We start from the raw sequence: 16,429 nt of genomic DNA, 5'->3' as shown, positions 1-16,429 counted from the left end.
GCCTACAAGGAAGTGTCAAGCACAATAGCAATAAGCCCTTTAGGAATCTGCATGGCAAAAAATGCTAAGCATGACTATTTGTTCCCAGCCTAGACTGAACAAGATGTCAATGAGGTTGTTATGTGCATGGGAGGGCAGGCACTACATGGTAATGAATATACTTCTGCCACTTCAGAGCAGCATGGACATAAAACCAGGCACGTAAGTGTCTTTGTGTTCCCTTATTTTCAGTAATAAATTACTCTCACCACCTGAAATTGTCTGAACATTGATGTTGTTGTGCATCCTTAAGCAACCGTGATCCTGCCTGATTTGAGAAGTTTGGCAGCTACCAGTCTTTTGGGACTCGCAAACCAGGAATCTCCAAAGCAAAATTCCCTCATTGAGGGGATACTTCAGATATACTTAGTGCAGAGACAAACACTGGTAGCACTGAGTTTATCACAAAGTAAAACAGACATGAGCTTTTAAATCAAAAAGCAACTTGAAGAATGATGGTAAAGTCTCATTTATAGAAGTGGCCAAGCATTTACATATCCTGGGTAAAGGGTGATCAGATTATATAATGTTCTCAAGCTGATAGACTCAGTTTCATATTTCATAATTTCCAGGAGACTGCTCATAATCTCCAGTACACAGGCTGGACTGAGATCTCTCTCTTGTTGCTATTGGACCATGCAGCAATAATGCAAAATTCCTAGGGGAAGAAAGAAAGATTAGCTATTGGAATCTGACTTTACATTGATAATAAAAGCACTTATTTGGAATGAGGGTAAGGATTTTATAACACCCAGTTTAGCACAATGTCTAAACAAGGTGTTTAAGCTGAGGCATCAGATGAGACTTCAGCTTCATCCCTTTCTTCAGGATTTCTTAGTGTCTGTTGTAAATGCTGCTTCTCTTGAACTTACCCTATGCTTCACACTGGTGCTATAACTGAAAATATTACACATAACAGAAGTGTTTTGATGGGAGGCTGGAAGGAAGTTTCTAACCCTGCTAAAAATATTTTGAGGTATTTACATGCCCAGGATATGTGATATAAATAGAGCAAATATGAACAATGGAAGGTAGAAGATTGCCAAGGTTTGTAGGAAGAGAGGATATAGATATACTCTATTAATAAACTAACATAATTAAAAACAGACAAGTTGTTTCATATATAAGTTCTTATATCATTGCTTAAATACTTAGATCACCTACAAGGACCTACTACTCTTACTACAACACAAGTGGATTTAATTCACTTTCAGAGTTGGGAATAAAATGGAGCATCGTTATGTAAAAGGAGAAGTTAAGAGATCCTGAATAGAAGGCAGCTGAGATGAGGTCTAGCTGCAACCTTCAACTACCTAAAGAACAGCTATAGGAAAGACTGAGAAAGAGATTCCTCAAAAGAGCACATTAAAAGGACATGAGGAAACAGTCACAGCTATGACATGAGAAATTTCAACTAAAAGTAGGGAAAAAAACTGATGATAATTAAGCAGTGGAATGCCTTGCTCAGAGAGGCTAGGGAAATTCCATCTTCGGAAATTTTCAAAACTTGACTGGATAATGCCCCAAGCAACCTGTCTTACCTTTAAAATTAGCCCTATTTGAGGAGATTGGAATTGATGACCTGCAGAGGTCCTTTTCAAGGCAAATTATTCTGTGATTCTCAGTAATCTGCCACTTTGTAGCACATAGTCGTACAAGCCACTGCCAACCATAATGTACCTTAAATTGTTAACTGCTAAATTAACACTAACTGCTTGATATTGCAAATTTAGAAATCCTAACCTATTTTTATACACATCATTTACATAATTTTTTATGCCAGAATTTACCATAGTTTTCAAAAATCAAATTATATTCTTGGTATTATGCTTAATGTTAGCTGTTGAAATTATTTACACAAGATCAGCAACACTGGTAAATAATTTGGTACAGAAAGTGAAGATTAAGTCGGCAAACTGACATTACACTGAGAACTGTAGATAAACAGAATATATTACCTAAATGGAAGTAACCCCCACAAAACACACACTACTACTGCTAGTTAAGACAGCTGTAAATCTTTATCATCTCAAGATAGCAGAATTACAGTTCAAATTCATATGCCAAGGAATACCTTTCTCCAGTAAAAGAATTCTTAATAATATGATGACATAGAGGCTCACTACTAAGAATGAAGGATGTCACTTGAAGAATAACAAATATAAACTTAGAGAGCACTAAAATTTTCATTTGACATTCTCTATCTATGTACTGACTATATTGTTCATGATCTGAGCCCAGGTTTGTATGTTACACACACATTTCCTGTTACATTGAACTTATTTCAAAATTCAATTTTCTTATTCTCCCAACACCTATACCCTTCATTCACAATTGCTTTATACTGTCACTGCTGAAACAAGATTTACAGAGTTGTAAGAAACTTTCTTCAAATGATAATAGAAAGGAATACACTTAGAGGTTTAAAGGGACTAGCAGATGGTATTACAAATATACTGAAACTACTTAATATACATTTATGAAACAGGAAGAAAGGCCCAAGTTTCCTAACATTTAAACACTCTAGTAGTAACGACACATAATGTTGCATTGTTATGCCCTCTGTTCAAATTACAGATGCCTCTTATTTGGAAATATATTATGCCCAGGTCACATTCCTGTGTTTAACTAAGTTTACAGTCACTCCTTTTTCTTTAAATACTTGAGAGTTTTTTGTTTCTGCATGTTCTGAAGTGTCATCATTTATTGCCACAGGCACAATGGCTATATTTAACTAATAATGACAGCAGTTGTCATTAGATTTTAAACTCGCTAACACTAGTCTGACATATTATTTGAAGTATGTCTTAATTCTAAATTTGATTAAAATTACAAACATCCCATCTTCTCTGCCAATCAACATATTGCATTGCTTCACCCTGAACTTTTTTATGAACTCTTCAGGAAAATGGGTCATGGTTTCAGTGTCCATTTAAACTAAAGAAGATCCCCAGATTGCGAAAAGACTTTTATATGCTTTTCAGAAAACACAAATAAAAATTTGAGTTCATCAATGACTGATGAATGTTTTTCACTATGTTTTGTGTCATAGGAATCTGAAATCTAGAATTTACTTGACAAAAATAATATTATATTTCTTTTTAAAAAATTAAGTTACATTTTACTTTGGGAAACAATTTAAAATATGTAAATGATTAGCAATTAAAACTGCTAATATTAGTCTAGCAAAACAGGGAATCAATACTAAAAATTAAGCAAACATTCCTATGATTATACTTGAGCAGTCCAGAAGCAGTGAAAATTGTTTCAAGAAATCAAAAATTTGGTGTTGGTACAGTTTAAAAGAAATAATTAACATTTCTTCCTGTCATTTCATATGAATTCTTCCCTTATTTACACTCAAGTAAACCTAAAATTATTTGGGGAATTAAACAGGTGTAAATGCCAAATGGAATAAATAAGATAAGCCCTGAAGAGACTGCAGCAATAATGCAGTATGATAAATACATATAGAGACAGGGTGAAGGGTTAAGACTCTCTGGCTTTTTGGCTCTCAGCCCAAAATTCAATTGATAGTGTGATAGTTTACAATGCAAACAATTTTCTTCAGTTTGGCAGAGAAAAGAGAAAGAATGCTTCTTAGTCACCAGTGTTCTCTATTTATCTTCCCTGTTCCTCTCAAATTTTCCTCTTGAACTTACATTCACAGGATCTAGAACAATACCAGTAGGAAGACTGTCTTGTTCCAGATTGGGATCAACTTCTCCATTCCACACAGCTGGCAATCAATTGTAGTTTGTTTATTTTTTTTTACATCAGGGGTCAGAGATGTAATTATGAATTATTTTAAGCAGATTCTTACTGCAATCTACAGCTTAGTGGGGATACAGATCTCAATGTTTTGCATTTCTTGAAGAATTTTTCATTTTAACACTCCTGCTTAGTGCAAATAAAGGAACTAAGACAAAGGTTCTACAAGACAAGATCCTTAGCTGTTGTTATATGAAAAATATGGACAAAACTTCCTTGCATCTCCTGGTTCTTTGTACACATGTCTCAAAATTTACACTGGATTTGTCTTCTGAGATGATGTTTGGGGAAGTGCTTGCACAGGTTCAACAACAGATTAAACAGAGCTCTACCTTTCACAGTTATTTCACATTGGTTTGGCTGCACCTTATTGTTTCCATGTTGTTTCATTCAAGATACAATTTTAAGCCACATTTGGAAAGTATTTTTCCAGTCCAGAGAATAGCATTCTTTTTTTTTTTTTTTTTACTATTACAGAATTGCAGACTTCCTTACCACAATTATGTTCCTACTGCTGTAGATATCATAAAAATATACAGAAAGATGTCATTTCATATCCAGACATTTTATAGCCTGAGGACCTAATGCAGAAGTCAATGAAGGAAGCTCTATCTCTCCCTTTAAATTCAAGTGGATTCTGGGTAAGGCATCAGAGTCTGCATCCTCTCAAAACACTGTACTAGCACCTAACTAACTCATGCAGTATCATCTTACTCTTTGCTGCCCTAAACAGAAGTATAATATGAAACATAGTTGTTCAAGAGAAACTGTAATAAAAGGGTAATAAATAGGGCATTATATATATACATGGAATGTGGTAGATACTATCATTTCATAAAATCAGTTCTCCTTAACGAAAAAGTGGAAGCTGTCTATAAAGAGTTTAGTCATCTCTGTTTAGCAGCATATTATAATGGGTGTTTACTGGTTATCTGAACAATTCCATTTGTATAATTAATCTTACGCTTACATAGATCTTGAATTATAGCTTTTTAATTGGAAAAAAAAAAATCCCAGACAAACTATTGTTGAATAAATATTCCCTCTAGTGATTTTTCTACCTTGACCAATTTGTCTTATTTGGTTTTATTTATATATATGTATATGTGTGAGTGTGTCTTTGTATGTAAACATATTATCACTTTTGACTATCAGTTTACAACTTGTAGTTAAGTTGTCATCTCTCACTCCATAAAGCCTATTGGTTGCTCCCAGAAATCAAGCATCTGCTTAATCTATCTTTACAAACAAGTAACATCATCAAGCTAAAGTATACCACTGAGGTTTCTCATATTTCTTTGACAAACTTCCAGAGCTAACGGACAGGAGACTGAAGCCTAACACCATGAAAAAAGTTAGAGCCTGACAACATACATTTGCTACAGTTATTGTGCCATCAATAAGACACCATACATGTTGTCTGACAAAACATATCAAAATCTGCTGTGGAAACTCTTGAGGGAACACTGCATGTACCTTTGCTTCTGGTGCCAAAGTAAGTAGTAGAGTTTGCTAAGTGAGAAATCTAAAAGAGGAAAAGACACAGCATTTTAAAGGTGGGATTTCTAGATTCCTGTGTAAAAAACACTACAGACAGAATGTCGCTAAGTGGCATTCTCCCTGAGAAGGGAGACTTCAATATTGTGAGGGTTCCAAACAGCACAGAAATGGGCATAGTTCAGATTTCAAAAACGTACTCACAACAGGAAAGGGCTGTACAAATCTGTAATAATAATTTAAATCTAAATTTTTGCTTAGTAAAAAAATAAAATTAACTTTCTGTCAGAAACCTGTAAGAAAAAATATAATCTAGGTTTCACTGGCATCCCACTCAAAGACCAGGTTTTTGTCATTCTATCTTTCAGGATACGACCAAGATATTTTATAAGTATTCAATTCTATGTTGATGCATGATGGTTCAAGAGGAAATTTCTTTAGCTTACAATAAATCTGTGTTGTATATCTTGAGATCTTCAACCTATATTATAAGATGGACAAGCTCATAATATATGATGAGGTATGTATTTCTGCATATTTTGTGAATATTTCTTATAGCATATTCCTTTTTCAGATCAAAATTCCAGTATAAATGCACTGAAATAACATATAATACACTAATTACAGGAAAATTTGTATTTTGTGTTATTTTTTATGTGTTGATGAAAAAAAGCCCTATGTTATTTAGAATACTCCTTGGAACTGAAACATTTCCAAATCAGTCAATTTTTAGAATGGTAAGAATCCATCATTTCACTGACACTCCTTGTAGAAAATATGTCCTATTTTAAAAGATTCACACACATTCTTGACAATTGGAACCTGTCTTGGTAAATTATTTCATTTTGTAGATCACATGATATCTAAATGTTATTAAACAAAAAAATCTTTATCTCTTCACTTAAATACAGACCTGAAATGAAGCATTAAGAACACTAAACATGGATTACTTTTTCTAGTGACCTCCTTGTCACCATGCATTAATAAAAGACAAAATCTTATTCATTATTTTTAGTTTTACACACAGTACTGGAAACATATACATATACACATCCTACAAATATAACTCTAAGTGAAAGAGTACAGATGTGTTGACTAGGTAGTAAAAAAGTGAACATTTATGTACTTATTGTACTAATTGTTTCCATATCTAGTGTTCTTTTACTATAGTCATCCATAGAATGAGAGCTGAAGGTAAGTCATAAACAACGCTCTGTACCCAGATAATAAGATGCATTAATCAGATAATGCACCTATGTGATCAGCGAAGTAGACCATGCTCCATGCAAGGAATCCTTCTTGGCATGAATTACAAAAAAATATATCAACATGGCATATCAATATTTTGGCCAAAATGTTGTCTTTAGGAAGTGATTTGGTTTAGAATCAACACAGCTAAATTATGTGTCTACTTGTAAATTATCTGTATGTGAGCTAGACATCTTAGTTCCCATTATAGTCAGTGGAACTCTAGTAAGTATAGTTATATATCTGTATAAATGCTTAGCTTCACTACTCTGAAGGCTCCTGCAGAAATCACTGATGTTACTCTCAGTAGTACAGTGAATTAGACCTGAACATAATTGGATTTGGATTGCAGTTTAAATCCACAATTGATTAATCAGCCAAAACTCCTTTGTCTCCAACTTAGTAACTCTGAAGCAAGATCAAGGTAAATGATAAACACAGAAACTGAAAAATTACTGAATTGAAGATGGAGTTTAGAAGAAGCCATGTTTTCCACAATAGCATGACTGATAAAATGCACAAACTTTTTATAAAGGAGTGCTAACTGATTAGTTAATTTATTGGCAAGGTTTCTAATGTCACTGGAATTAAAATCAGTAGGAAGAAATTACTATCAGTCTAAGAAATCAGTAGTAATGAAGAAAAAATGAAGCAGTACACTGCAGACACCTGACACTCAATTGCAAAGAGGTCTGGGGGTACAATGAAAGGTGACAGGAGAAACATGAGGTATTAAAAAGAACAAATAAGAATATCCATTATATTTTGAAATTCAGTAACTGCTAAATATATGTTTCTGCAAACAAACACTGAAGTACCTGGTCTCCCTTATATTTCCTATGAGCAGTTAATTAAATATGACCACTGACCATCAGCAAATTACATGGAAGAACAACATACTACAGAGCATTAATTCTTTGGCACAGGTCTCCAATGTACTAATTCCACAATAATCCCCCAAAAGTGTTATACATGCTGGAGACTTGATACTTCTGTTTGCTAAACTTCTGTTGGAATAGCACCTTATAACTGATATGCCACATGTATTTATTCTAAATATTGAAATAAATTTAAAAATGGCTTTCAATTTTTATATTAAATCATTAAATTTGTCAACATGTTTGAATCCTTATTCACTTAACTGAAATATCAATTTAAATTTTAATATGTCAGAAAGATGAGATGGTGAATAAATCCAAATAAAGCAAGACATTAACATCACTGTGAATTATATTTTATCCAGGTATTTATACCACTTGAAGCAATGAAACTATACACAAGATGGTACAACTTTGACAGACTTTGTGATTTATACAGTACTCAAAATACAGATTTCCACAAAGGTGCTGATCCTGTAAATATTTGTGTGTAACTACACATGTAAAAAGTCTCTCCGATTTCCATGAGATCACTTGTACATATTTGCAGGGTTGGGGCTTTTCAGTATGTAACTGATCTTCCATTTCCATGCAGAAAAGAATTACTACTGACATTTGATCTTGTTATCTATGCATTAAGGACTCAAAGGCAGCGATCAGTATGTTTATGCTGACAAGTCATACCACTCTGTGCTCTCTTCCCAGTTTTGGGCTAGAGAAAGAAAATATAAAATACATATATCTCTAAAACCTATCTTCAATATATTGCAGCATTTTTAAAATATATACATTGTCATTCATACTACATATAAATTAAAAAATATAAGCAAAATAAAGTATTATGGAATGTTATACAGAGATTTTATGAATGTTTTTAACATCAGTTCTGATCTTTGAGCCCATGGTACTTTACACTATTAGCTGTCATTTTCCAGTTCTATTAAACTTGTAAACAGGGGTGTAAAAAAGCCTATTTTCTGGTATTGGTAGCTTTTCTACTTATAGCAGTGACTTTTTCCTGTTATACTTACCCTTTTAATGGACACACAATATGTTACTCTGTGCCCAAGCTCACCTACTCTTTCTTTTCTCAAAAGACAAGGCACATCTGCCACCTGCTCTAGTCTGTGTCCCAGCAACAACTGTCGAGCAGCAAAAAGATTGATTATCAGTCAAAAACCATTCAACAACACCAGATTTTGGTAGGTTAAGCTTGCTGATCCAGCAAGAGATGGTGTGAAATTTTCAGTAATGTGTGCCAACATTTTGGTGCTAAAAGAACAGCAGTGCATGTCACAATGAAACACAGCCAAAGATATGCAGACAAAGCACAGAAGTTTTTGTTTGGAACTTGGCTTGCAAGAGGAAAATGAGAGAAAGAAAGAAACTCTCTAAATGAATTTGAAAATCTATCATAACACTTAAGTCATATGCATGGAGAAAGTATAGTATGAGTACCAGTAAAGAGCTTGCAACAAATTATAGCAGTGCCTGTATCAAAATATGGCAATAGGAGGATCATTTCAATGATTGATACAGTACAAATAGCAGTTTTATCATACACTTTTGCAAGAATAAAAATAAAGATCTGTGCCTGTTACTGAATATATAGGCCATTCATTATAGCCATTGTAGAGAAGGGATCACCTGTATCATACTCAGAATAATTTTTACTTTATCAACAACATTTTATCATATATAAAATTGATTATATAAGACACAGGCTTACTAACAAAAGTTTCACTCATGAATACCTCCATGATTATGTAAGCATACGTTTAATTACAGGATTTACATCATAAAGGATCTACTAATTAATATGAGATTTTTATGTGTATAGAGCTATATAGTAGTAATTTTCTTAGACAAATAGCTAGTAATTAGTACTATATAGATATCTTCTTGAAATGTATTTATATTAAGTTATATCAAACTGTAAAAGAATTAGCAAAAGTACATTTGGATATTTTGAAATTCAGAATGAAAGATTTAACATTAACATATGTCTCCTAACACTTTCCAAGATAACAAATGCTATTTAAAAACCATGTAGAAAACAAAACCAAAGGTTTGTTTCTAAAGAAAGAACATAAGAAAAAAGAACAAACCACCCAATAGTGCAAAGAAATATATATAAAAAATGTACACAACATATATATAAAATACACACACTAGTTGAATGATTTGTCTTGTTTTTCTTCGCTATTCTAACTTTTTAAAAAACAGATCACATTTTACTATTAAAAGATCATACAAACTGCAATATTTTACATAACAATTTATCTTATTTGCATTTCTCACTGGAATTGTACACTGGAATTTTATATTCCTACCTACACATATCACTATCCTACACTATCCTAATAATAATTTTGCCTTTTATAATAAATTAGTTTATATAAATTAAAGGTTCTTTATCACAAATGTCGGTTGAATTAATAATTTAATTAAATACCCAATCAGTATCTGGAATTTGATACTGAACCTCATTTAATCTAATGTTATGTTACCACAAATTTGCTGCAGAAATCGCACAATGTACCACATGATCTTAAAATATGACAGAGAGAAACATTCACATTCACATTTAAACTCTAAAGGATTCAGAAATAGTTTTCCCCCCTTGTAAAAAATAAAACGTAATTACCAGATTGTTAAAGGAATGAGAAGGAAAGAAGAAAATTTTTAATAATGGTCTTACCACACAATCTGAAATTAATAAAATGTAGCAAAGTAGATATTCCATATTGCTGTATTAAACTTTCAAAAATTTTTAAACAATTACATTAATGAATCCAGTCTTGCATTCTGGATCATTTTTGCTAGTGGAATAAGACTAATTAATTATGTCTGTCTGATGTCACTGAAACTAAACAGTAAATTCAATAATCTCTTTACATTTTCACCATTTAACCTCCTGCAGGCTCCCTAATGTCTATTCAGATCTATATTAAATTAAGTACCAATGCTAATGAAGGGCAATAAACGTGGCTGTCAGTAGATTTTTCTTTCATTAAGCACATTATCCTCTTACTGAGCTGTAAATGAGTAAACATTAGTTTTGTTAAACCATGCAAAAAGACAGGATGAAAATAATTTTTAATTGTACCCCTTAAGCCATTTGCTGGGGGTTCTCAGTTTTGTTTTGTTTTTTTTACCTTTCATTTTTTTGAATGGATATAAAAAGGTCTCTCCAGTTGAAATATAAACGTCGGCATCATGGGGTATGTCTTTAGGTTCTAGTGCTTCAGTGCTGTCTGCCAAGAACACTCATCGTGCAGCCATGTTCAGATTCAGCTTTTCAGAGCACTCCTCCAGCAGCTAAATGAATGCAAGAGGTAAGGAATACTAATTACACACATATTTATTTTATGATCAATATTTAGTCAGAAAAATAAAATTGGAAATAAAAGATCCAGTCTCAACTAATTTACCAATCATAGCCACTGCACTACAGGTCATTTAGTATTTTAGTGATTATTACTAGAAATCATAGGATGGGAAAAATATAAAACCTTAAAAAGATTGGTTTAAAAGTATTGTGCTCTTGCCTTTTAATGTCAACTAATATTGCACATTATGCTGTAACTGTTTCACTTATTGTTTATAAGAATTTTTAACAAGTCACACATCTTAGGAATAGTGTACAAATGAAGAAAAGTTTCATATAAGCTTGTTTTAAAGGAAAAAAAAATTATTTTAGGGTTTAAAGCATAAGCTACAAATAACCTTTATGCATGTAGGAAAACTTCTATCAGAGGTTATTGGCTTAATTAAGGACACAGAGAGTTTAAAAAAGATCTTTTTTGTATCATTTTTGTAAGCTATGATTTTGATTACATTTGGCTGCTGTTTAATAACTTTGGATACTTCAAATGCCCTCTGCACATGCCAGAGTTTTGAAACAGAGTGCACAGTTAATTCTGTTGAAAAAAATACAGTTTATGATATTAAAGAAACAATCCAAGATATTTGCCATTTTTTTTCTTTTAACTGTTTTTAGAACTTTTATAATAATTGTGTAACAAGACAATCAGAATGTATGGTCATTAAAATTCTTCACAGTGCAAGAACTTAGTTCACAGCACCTAAATTATAAATATAGAAAATACAGATAAATTGGAGTGTTATAAGCAACATAGATTTAATCTACCCCAAACTGAGCTTATTCAGAAATTCTGGAATACTTGGAAAGAGTTGCTTAATTCCACTACAAAGACATTTTTATAAAATATTTTAAGAAATTCACAAGAAAATAAATCACCTAATTTTAAAAGTATTTTTCAAAATCTAACTGCACTAATAAGTATAGAAAAAAGAGTTGTTGATTCTGAGAAAGCTTGTAATTAAAGAGTGCTTTCAGCGCATACTAGGTAGGTTATTGCTTCTAGTTTAAAAAGTAAGAACTGATGACACTCTTTTCTCAGGCAATATTTCAATCAAATTGACAGCAATTATGCCTGTACAGTGACTGCAGAGTGGGGCTTATTGTTAATTGTTTCTGTTTCCCAGATAGCAAACTATATTCAATGCAGCTGCCAGAATAAAATTAAATAAACTAATACTCAATTAAAAAAAAAAAAAAGACAATTATAAAATGCTCATACAACAAACAACTTCTGAATAATACCACAGTAAGTCTATTTTTAAAAAGAGAGGGAAAAACATAAAAAAAAAAAATGGAGGGAAATTTATAGAAAATGTCATACTTCAGCAAGAACATTTGTGACATATGGTCTCCGTCCTAGTCTGCAGCAAGAGGTTTCCATGCAGAACTCAAAACTGGTTTGAGGCCTAAGATTTTAATTTCTCTCCCATGAAAAACCTTGGATATTTTTCAATTAGCACTGAACTGATACTTCACTTAAACCATAATGGCATGTTGGCAATCTCACATATTTTACAGTTTCCACATTTCTTGAATGACAAAATGACCATGTAAGAATCCAACAATCCAAGCCTTTTTGTCTTCTTAGCATTTCTAAAGCAAGTCATGCTATTAAATCAGTGTAGCTACTTTATCATTGAGTACTAAACCATATAAGAAAGCAAGCCAGAATGTGGTCCCCTTAAAAAGTAACCATATATTTTCTTTTTGGTTTTAGAGTTTAAGACTTTCATATACCAGGAAACAAGTACATTGAAATATGTGTCTTATCATACAAAATTAGCAATTACAAATACTTCAATGGTTTTGGATAAGGCAATTTTAGAAAACATTTACAAAAAAAGAGCCATTTGTATCCTATTTGAGGTCACATCTGCACACAAATGAGGGGATACTATGATAACTATGTTCATCTAGGTTTGTCTCAGTTTACAAAAATTTACCTACTTAAAACAGAAGGCACTAACAAGGAGAAAGCTTTTGATGAAGAGATCTAAATTAAACACACTAAAATACCCCTTTGTTTACCACGTCTTTACTTTAATCACCTTTATGGTACATTGCAAAATCCAATTGTTCTCTTGGATTTTCCAGACAGAATCAATTAATTTTGGATTAATTATAAAGAATTACATTATTCTTTACAGAGGGTCAACTTGATGGATATTGCCTATCTATTGCTAAACTATTAAAAATTTATAAAGCAAACTGGGATGACTGGTTTACTGTCATTTTATTTGTCATTTGGAAATGTTTGATGAAATCAATATGGCTTTAAAAAGGATATACTCTGAGAAATTGTTAGGTCAAGAAATCTTAATAAAAATTATCAAGGTCTGTTTCAGAATATCAATGGTATCATCATTACAAGGTGACTGAACTGCAGCAGTCATGATTAAATCCAAAAGAGAGGAGCTTTGATTACCTTAGTTGACCTGTGGGAACACTTTCAGCTCTGTTTTTATTGGATGGTGATATAAGGCAGAAATTGTCTGTACTGCTTGATTTGTAGCTGTCTATATGTCTGATACTCCATCAGAGCTCTGAACTGATTTTGTTTGATGTGTAGAACAATCTTGAAGTCTTGACCTTCTTGATACCATGTGAATGTTATGGGCAAAGAGAAGTTGTCTAGACCTTTGCTTCCCTTCTATATTTTTCACAGCCATTTTTGCATAGGGAGAGAGAAGTTTTTTGAAACAGAAATATGATAATTATAGTTAAAATTTTATCTTTTCGCTCTGCTCTTTCAACTACCTTAAGTTAGTAATGATTGACTGTATGGAGTTCAGAAAAGCCTACAGCAACTCAATAAAAGTTGGAAAACACCTTATGAAACTGTTAATGGTTTCATCCTGATTCTTATTTCTGCAAACTATGAAATTATTTCAGAATTCAGCTCAATTAATCTTTGCACAAGCTGAGGTCAGTATGGGAATTGTTTAAAATGCTCTACAACAGCATTATGGTGAAATACAGCAAGTATTTCAGCTATACTATACTGCACTAGCACTGAGTCTGTGCTAGCCTTCCTTCATACAAAATGAACATTAAATCTCATATTTATATCATAAAGCCAAAGAAGTTTTATTTGCATAAAAACATTAGAAGTAACGAGACCAAAAGCCTCCAACTTTCAATTTGAGGCTACTATTAATTGCACAAAATTACTTTATAACATAGGCCAAAAGTCTAGATGGAATATTCACCCGTATAAAAATCACACAATCTAATTTTATCCAGTCTTTGGAAGATCCAAATCAGCACTAGTATAACTGTGCCAACAGCAGTATCAAAGATCAAGAAGAAGCAAGAAAGGAATTGGATGAGATCAAGACCTCATTCTTCCTTCATATTCAAATAATTCTTAAGTGTCAGAATATTCCAATTCGAAATTACAAAAATGATGTCACAACAAATGTGAACTTCAAAATTTGCCCACAGGGATTGCAGTATGTTTACCTAGGAAATCCTTAAACTAATGTACTATCACAGGAATACTAAATATTGGAGTTCAATCAATGAAAACTCTTCTTAGTATTATGAGTCTGAACACATACTTTTTGTTTTGAATTCTGACTAGTGACATCAAGAGGACATTATTTTTTGTATGTGCTTTTTCTCAAAAGACTATTTTGTTATCCATATGAAAAGCAGAAAATAACTACAAAACCAGAAACAAGTTACTTTCTGCAATAAAAATCTATTAATTACCATTATTTATTCTGTAGATAACTTCATTCTTTAGCAATTCCTACTACTCATGAACTATTTTGGAGGAATATTAAAAGCGCTGTTAGCATTAACAAGGAATTATCTTGTTTACATGACAAGTAAACCATTATGTAAGTGGACTGGTGTAGCAAAGGGCTACTACTTTTCAATCATATATAATATCTACAAAACCTCCTGTCACTAAATTACACCATACAAGGAAAATACCTACAGGACTACTACTATTATTGTTCCTCAGTACTTGTCCAGCTTTTTCTTAAAATTTCCCACCATCATAACAACCATTTATACATACAGTGTATGTAAACCTTAAGGTACTTATGCACACACTCCAATTCCTTAACGGAGGTGGTTTCAAACAGAAAATACAAGCATGCAATTCCAAGAGTAATCTTACTCTTGCACTGCTGACCTGTTTTATGCCTTGAGAAAATTCAAATTTAGATGTACACATGCTGCCAATTCCTTCTGAAGATTAAACACTATACAACTAAAGTCTTAATATGTGGAGACCTCATAAAAAAATGAATTTGAACTGTCATTCACTAGTCAGGAAAAACAGCTTGATACTCCATATTAAAGTAAAAGTTCCTTTTAGTCACTGGTAAATTTGCTAGCTGCTAACACCAAGATGTCCTATTTTTCTAGCACAAGTAAAGATGCACAGATAGAGATACAGAGAGAAAAGATTTTGATACCAGAAATATAAACAAGAAAAGAACGGAAAAAACTAAAAACCTAAAGAGCTCTATCAACTTTTTTCCCATTTAAGAACAATTAAACTGCCATTTATTCACGAACAAAGCACTGAAGTCTTTTTGTAATTATTACAAAAGGAACTTGTACTTTGTTAGTTCCACACGCTGAAATTGTTTAGCTACATCATATCAAAATTTTTATTCTATTGCTCTAGTGCAATTTTCTAATTATTCATTATTACTGTCTAACTAAAGCACATTTCTCCATATTTCTTCTTTAAATAGAAAACAACAGTATACTAAAGAAAAGTAAATAGTCCATAGAGTTTTCTAGGAGATAAGTCTGCATATGGCTGGGGTTTTTTTTTTCCGTAAGTTAAAAATATAGTTAACTTTAACAGACATTGGTTCAGTAACAGCTATACAGGTCAAAGTTATCACACAGTTTTGGATGTGAATTCAACAGCAGGATAATGACAGTTGCCAAGGATTTGTACTTGCTGTCGTTTCCTACTAGCGTTGCCTGTCAAATTGTCTCTTTTTCTTATACAGAAGCCATGGAATTTTTTATGGATAGCAATTACTTACAATATACAATGAAGTACATCAGATGTAACAACCACCCTTTAGCCCTTCATTATTTGGTCGTCTCTTTGTTATATCTAGTCATCCATTTTCACCTAAATTATTTATTTATACTGCATATTTGACAAGCATGTATTCTTTGCTTTATTTTTTTCAGTAATTGCTCAAAAGATATAGTGATTTCTTTTAATATTTTCCTATTTAAATTTACATATTTAAATTTACCTTATTTTTATTTTTGTACTCGCACTTCGTGTTGGATTTCTCAAGAAAAGTAGTATTTGCACAGCAAAGACATTTTATTTATCTACAAAAGGTATTAAAAAATAAAACAATGGCAATATCAGATCCTAACCACAATGAAGTGGTTAAGCAAATCTTATACTTATTCATTATTTGTTTGCATTGTTACGGTATTTTTCTCCAACCATCATATATGTTTCACATTTGCTTGCACTTACATTATTGTTGCACTATACGCATATATGCTCCAGATAACCATATTAATATATCTTTATATTGATAGATGAGAACATGGTGTTTCATGTATTATGGTCCTGAAACATTTTCTGGTACAGACCTGCATTAAC

General features: G+C 32.3%; 1 protein-coding gene across 1 annotated transcript in view; it reads right to left on the bottom strand.

The window, feature by feature from the left end:
- DCDC1 (doublecortin domain containing 1) overlaps positions 1-13,490 on the bottom strand; it is a 119,926-nt gene extending 106,436 nt beyond the window's left edge. Inside the window, 4 exon segments of the mRNA XM_033006914.1 lie at positions 10,592-10,754; positions 11,163-11,356; positions 13,203-13,341; positions 13,344-13,490. Coding sequence (XP_032862805.1) covers positions 10,592-10,754; positions 11,163-11,356; positions 13,203-13,341; positions 13,344-13,490 — 643 coding nt within the window.
- Between the last annotated feature and the right edge of the window lie 2,939 nt (positions 13,491-16,429).

The sequence above is a fragment of the Tyto alba genome, unplaced genomic scaffold, assembly GCF_018691265.1.
Source record: "Tyto alba isolate M040663 unplaced genomic scaffold, T.alba_DEE_v4.0 Super-Scaffold_8, whole genome shotgun sequence".
Classification (NCBI taxonomy): domain Eukaryota; kingdom Metazoa; phylum Chordata; class Aves; order Strigiformes; family Tytonidae; genus Tyto; species Tyto alba.
This window is presented reverse-complemented; position numbering and strand designations above follow the sequence as displayed.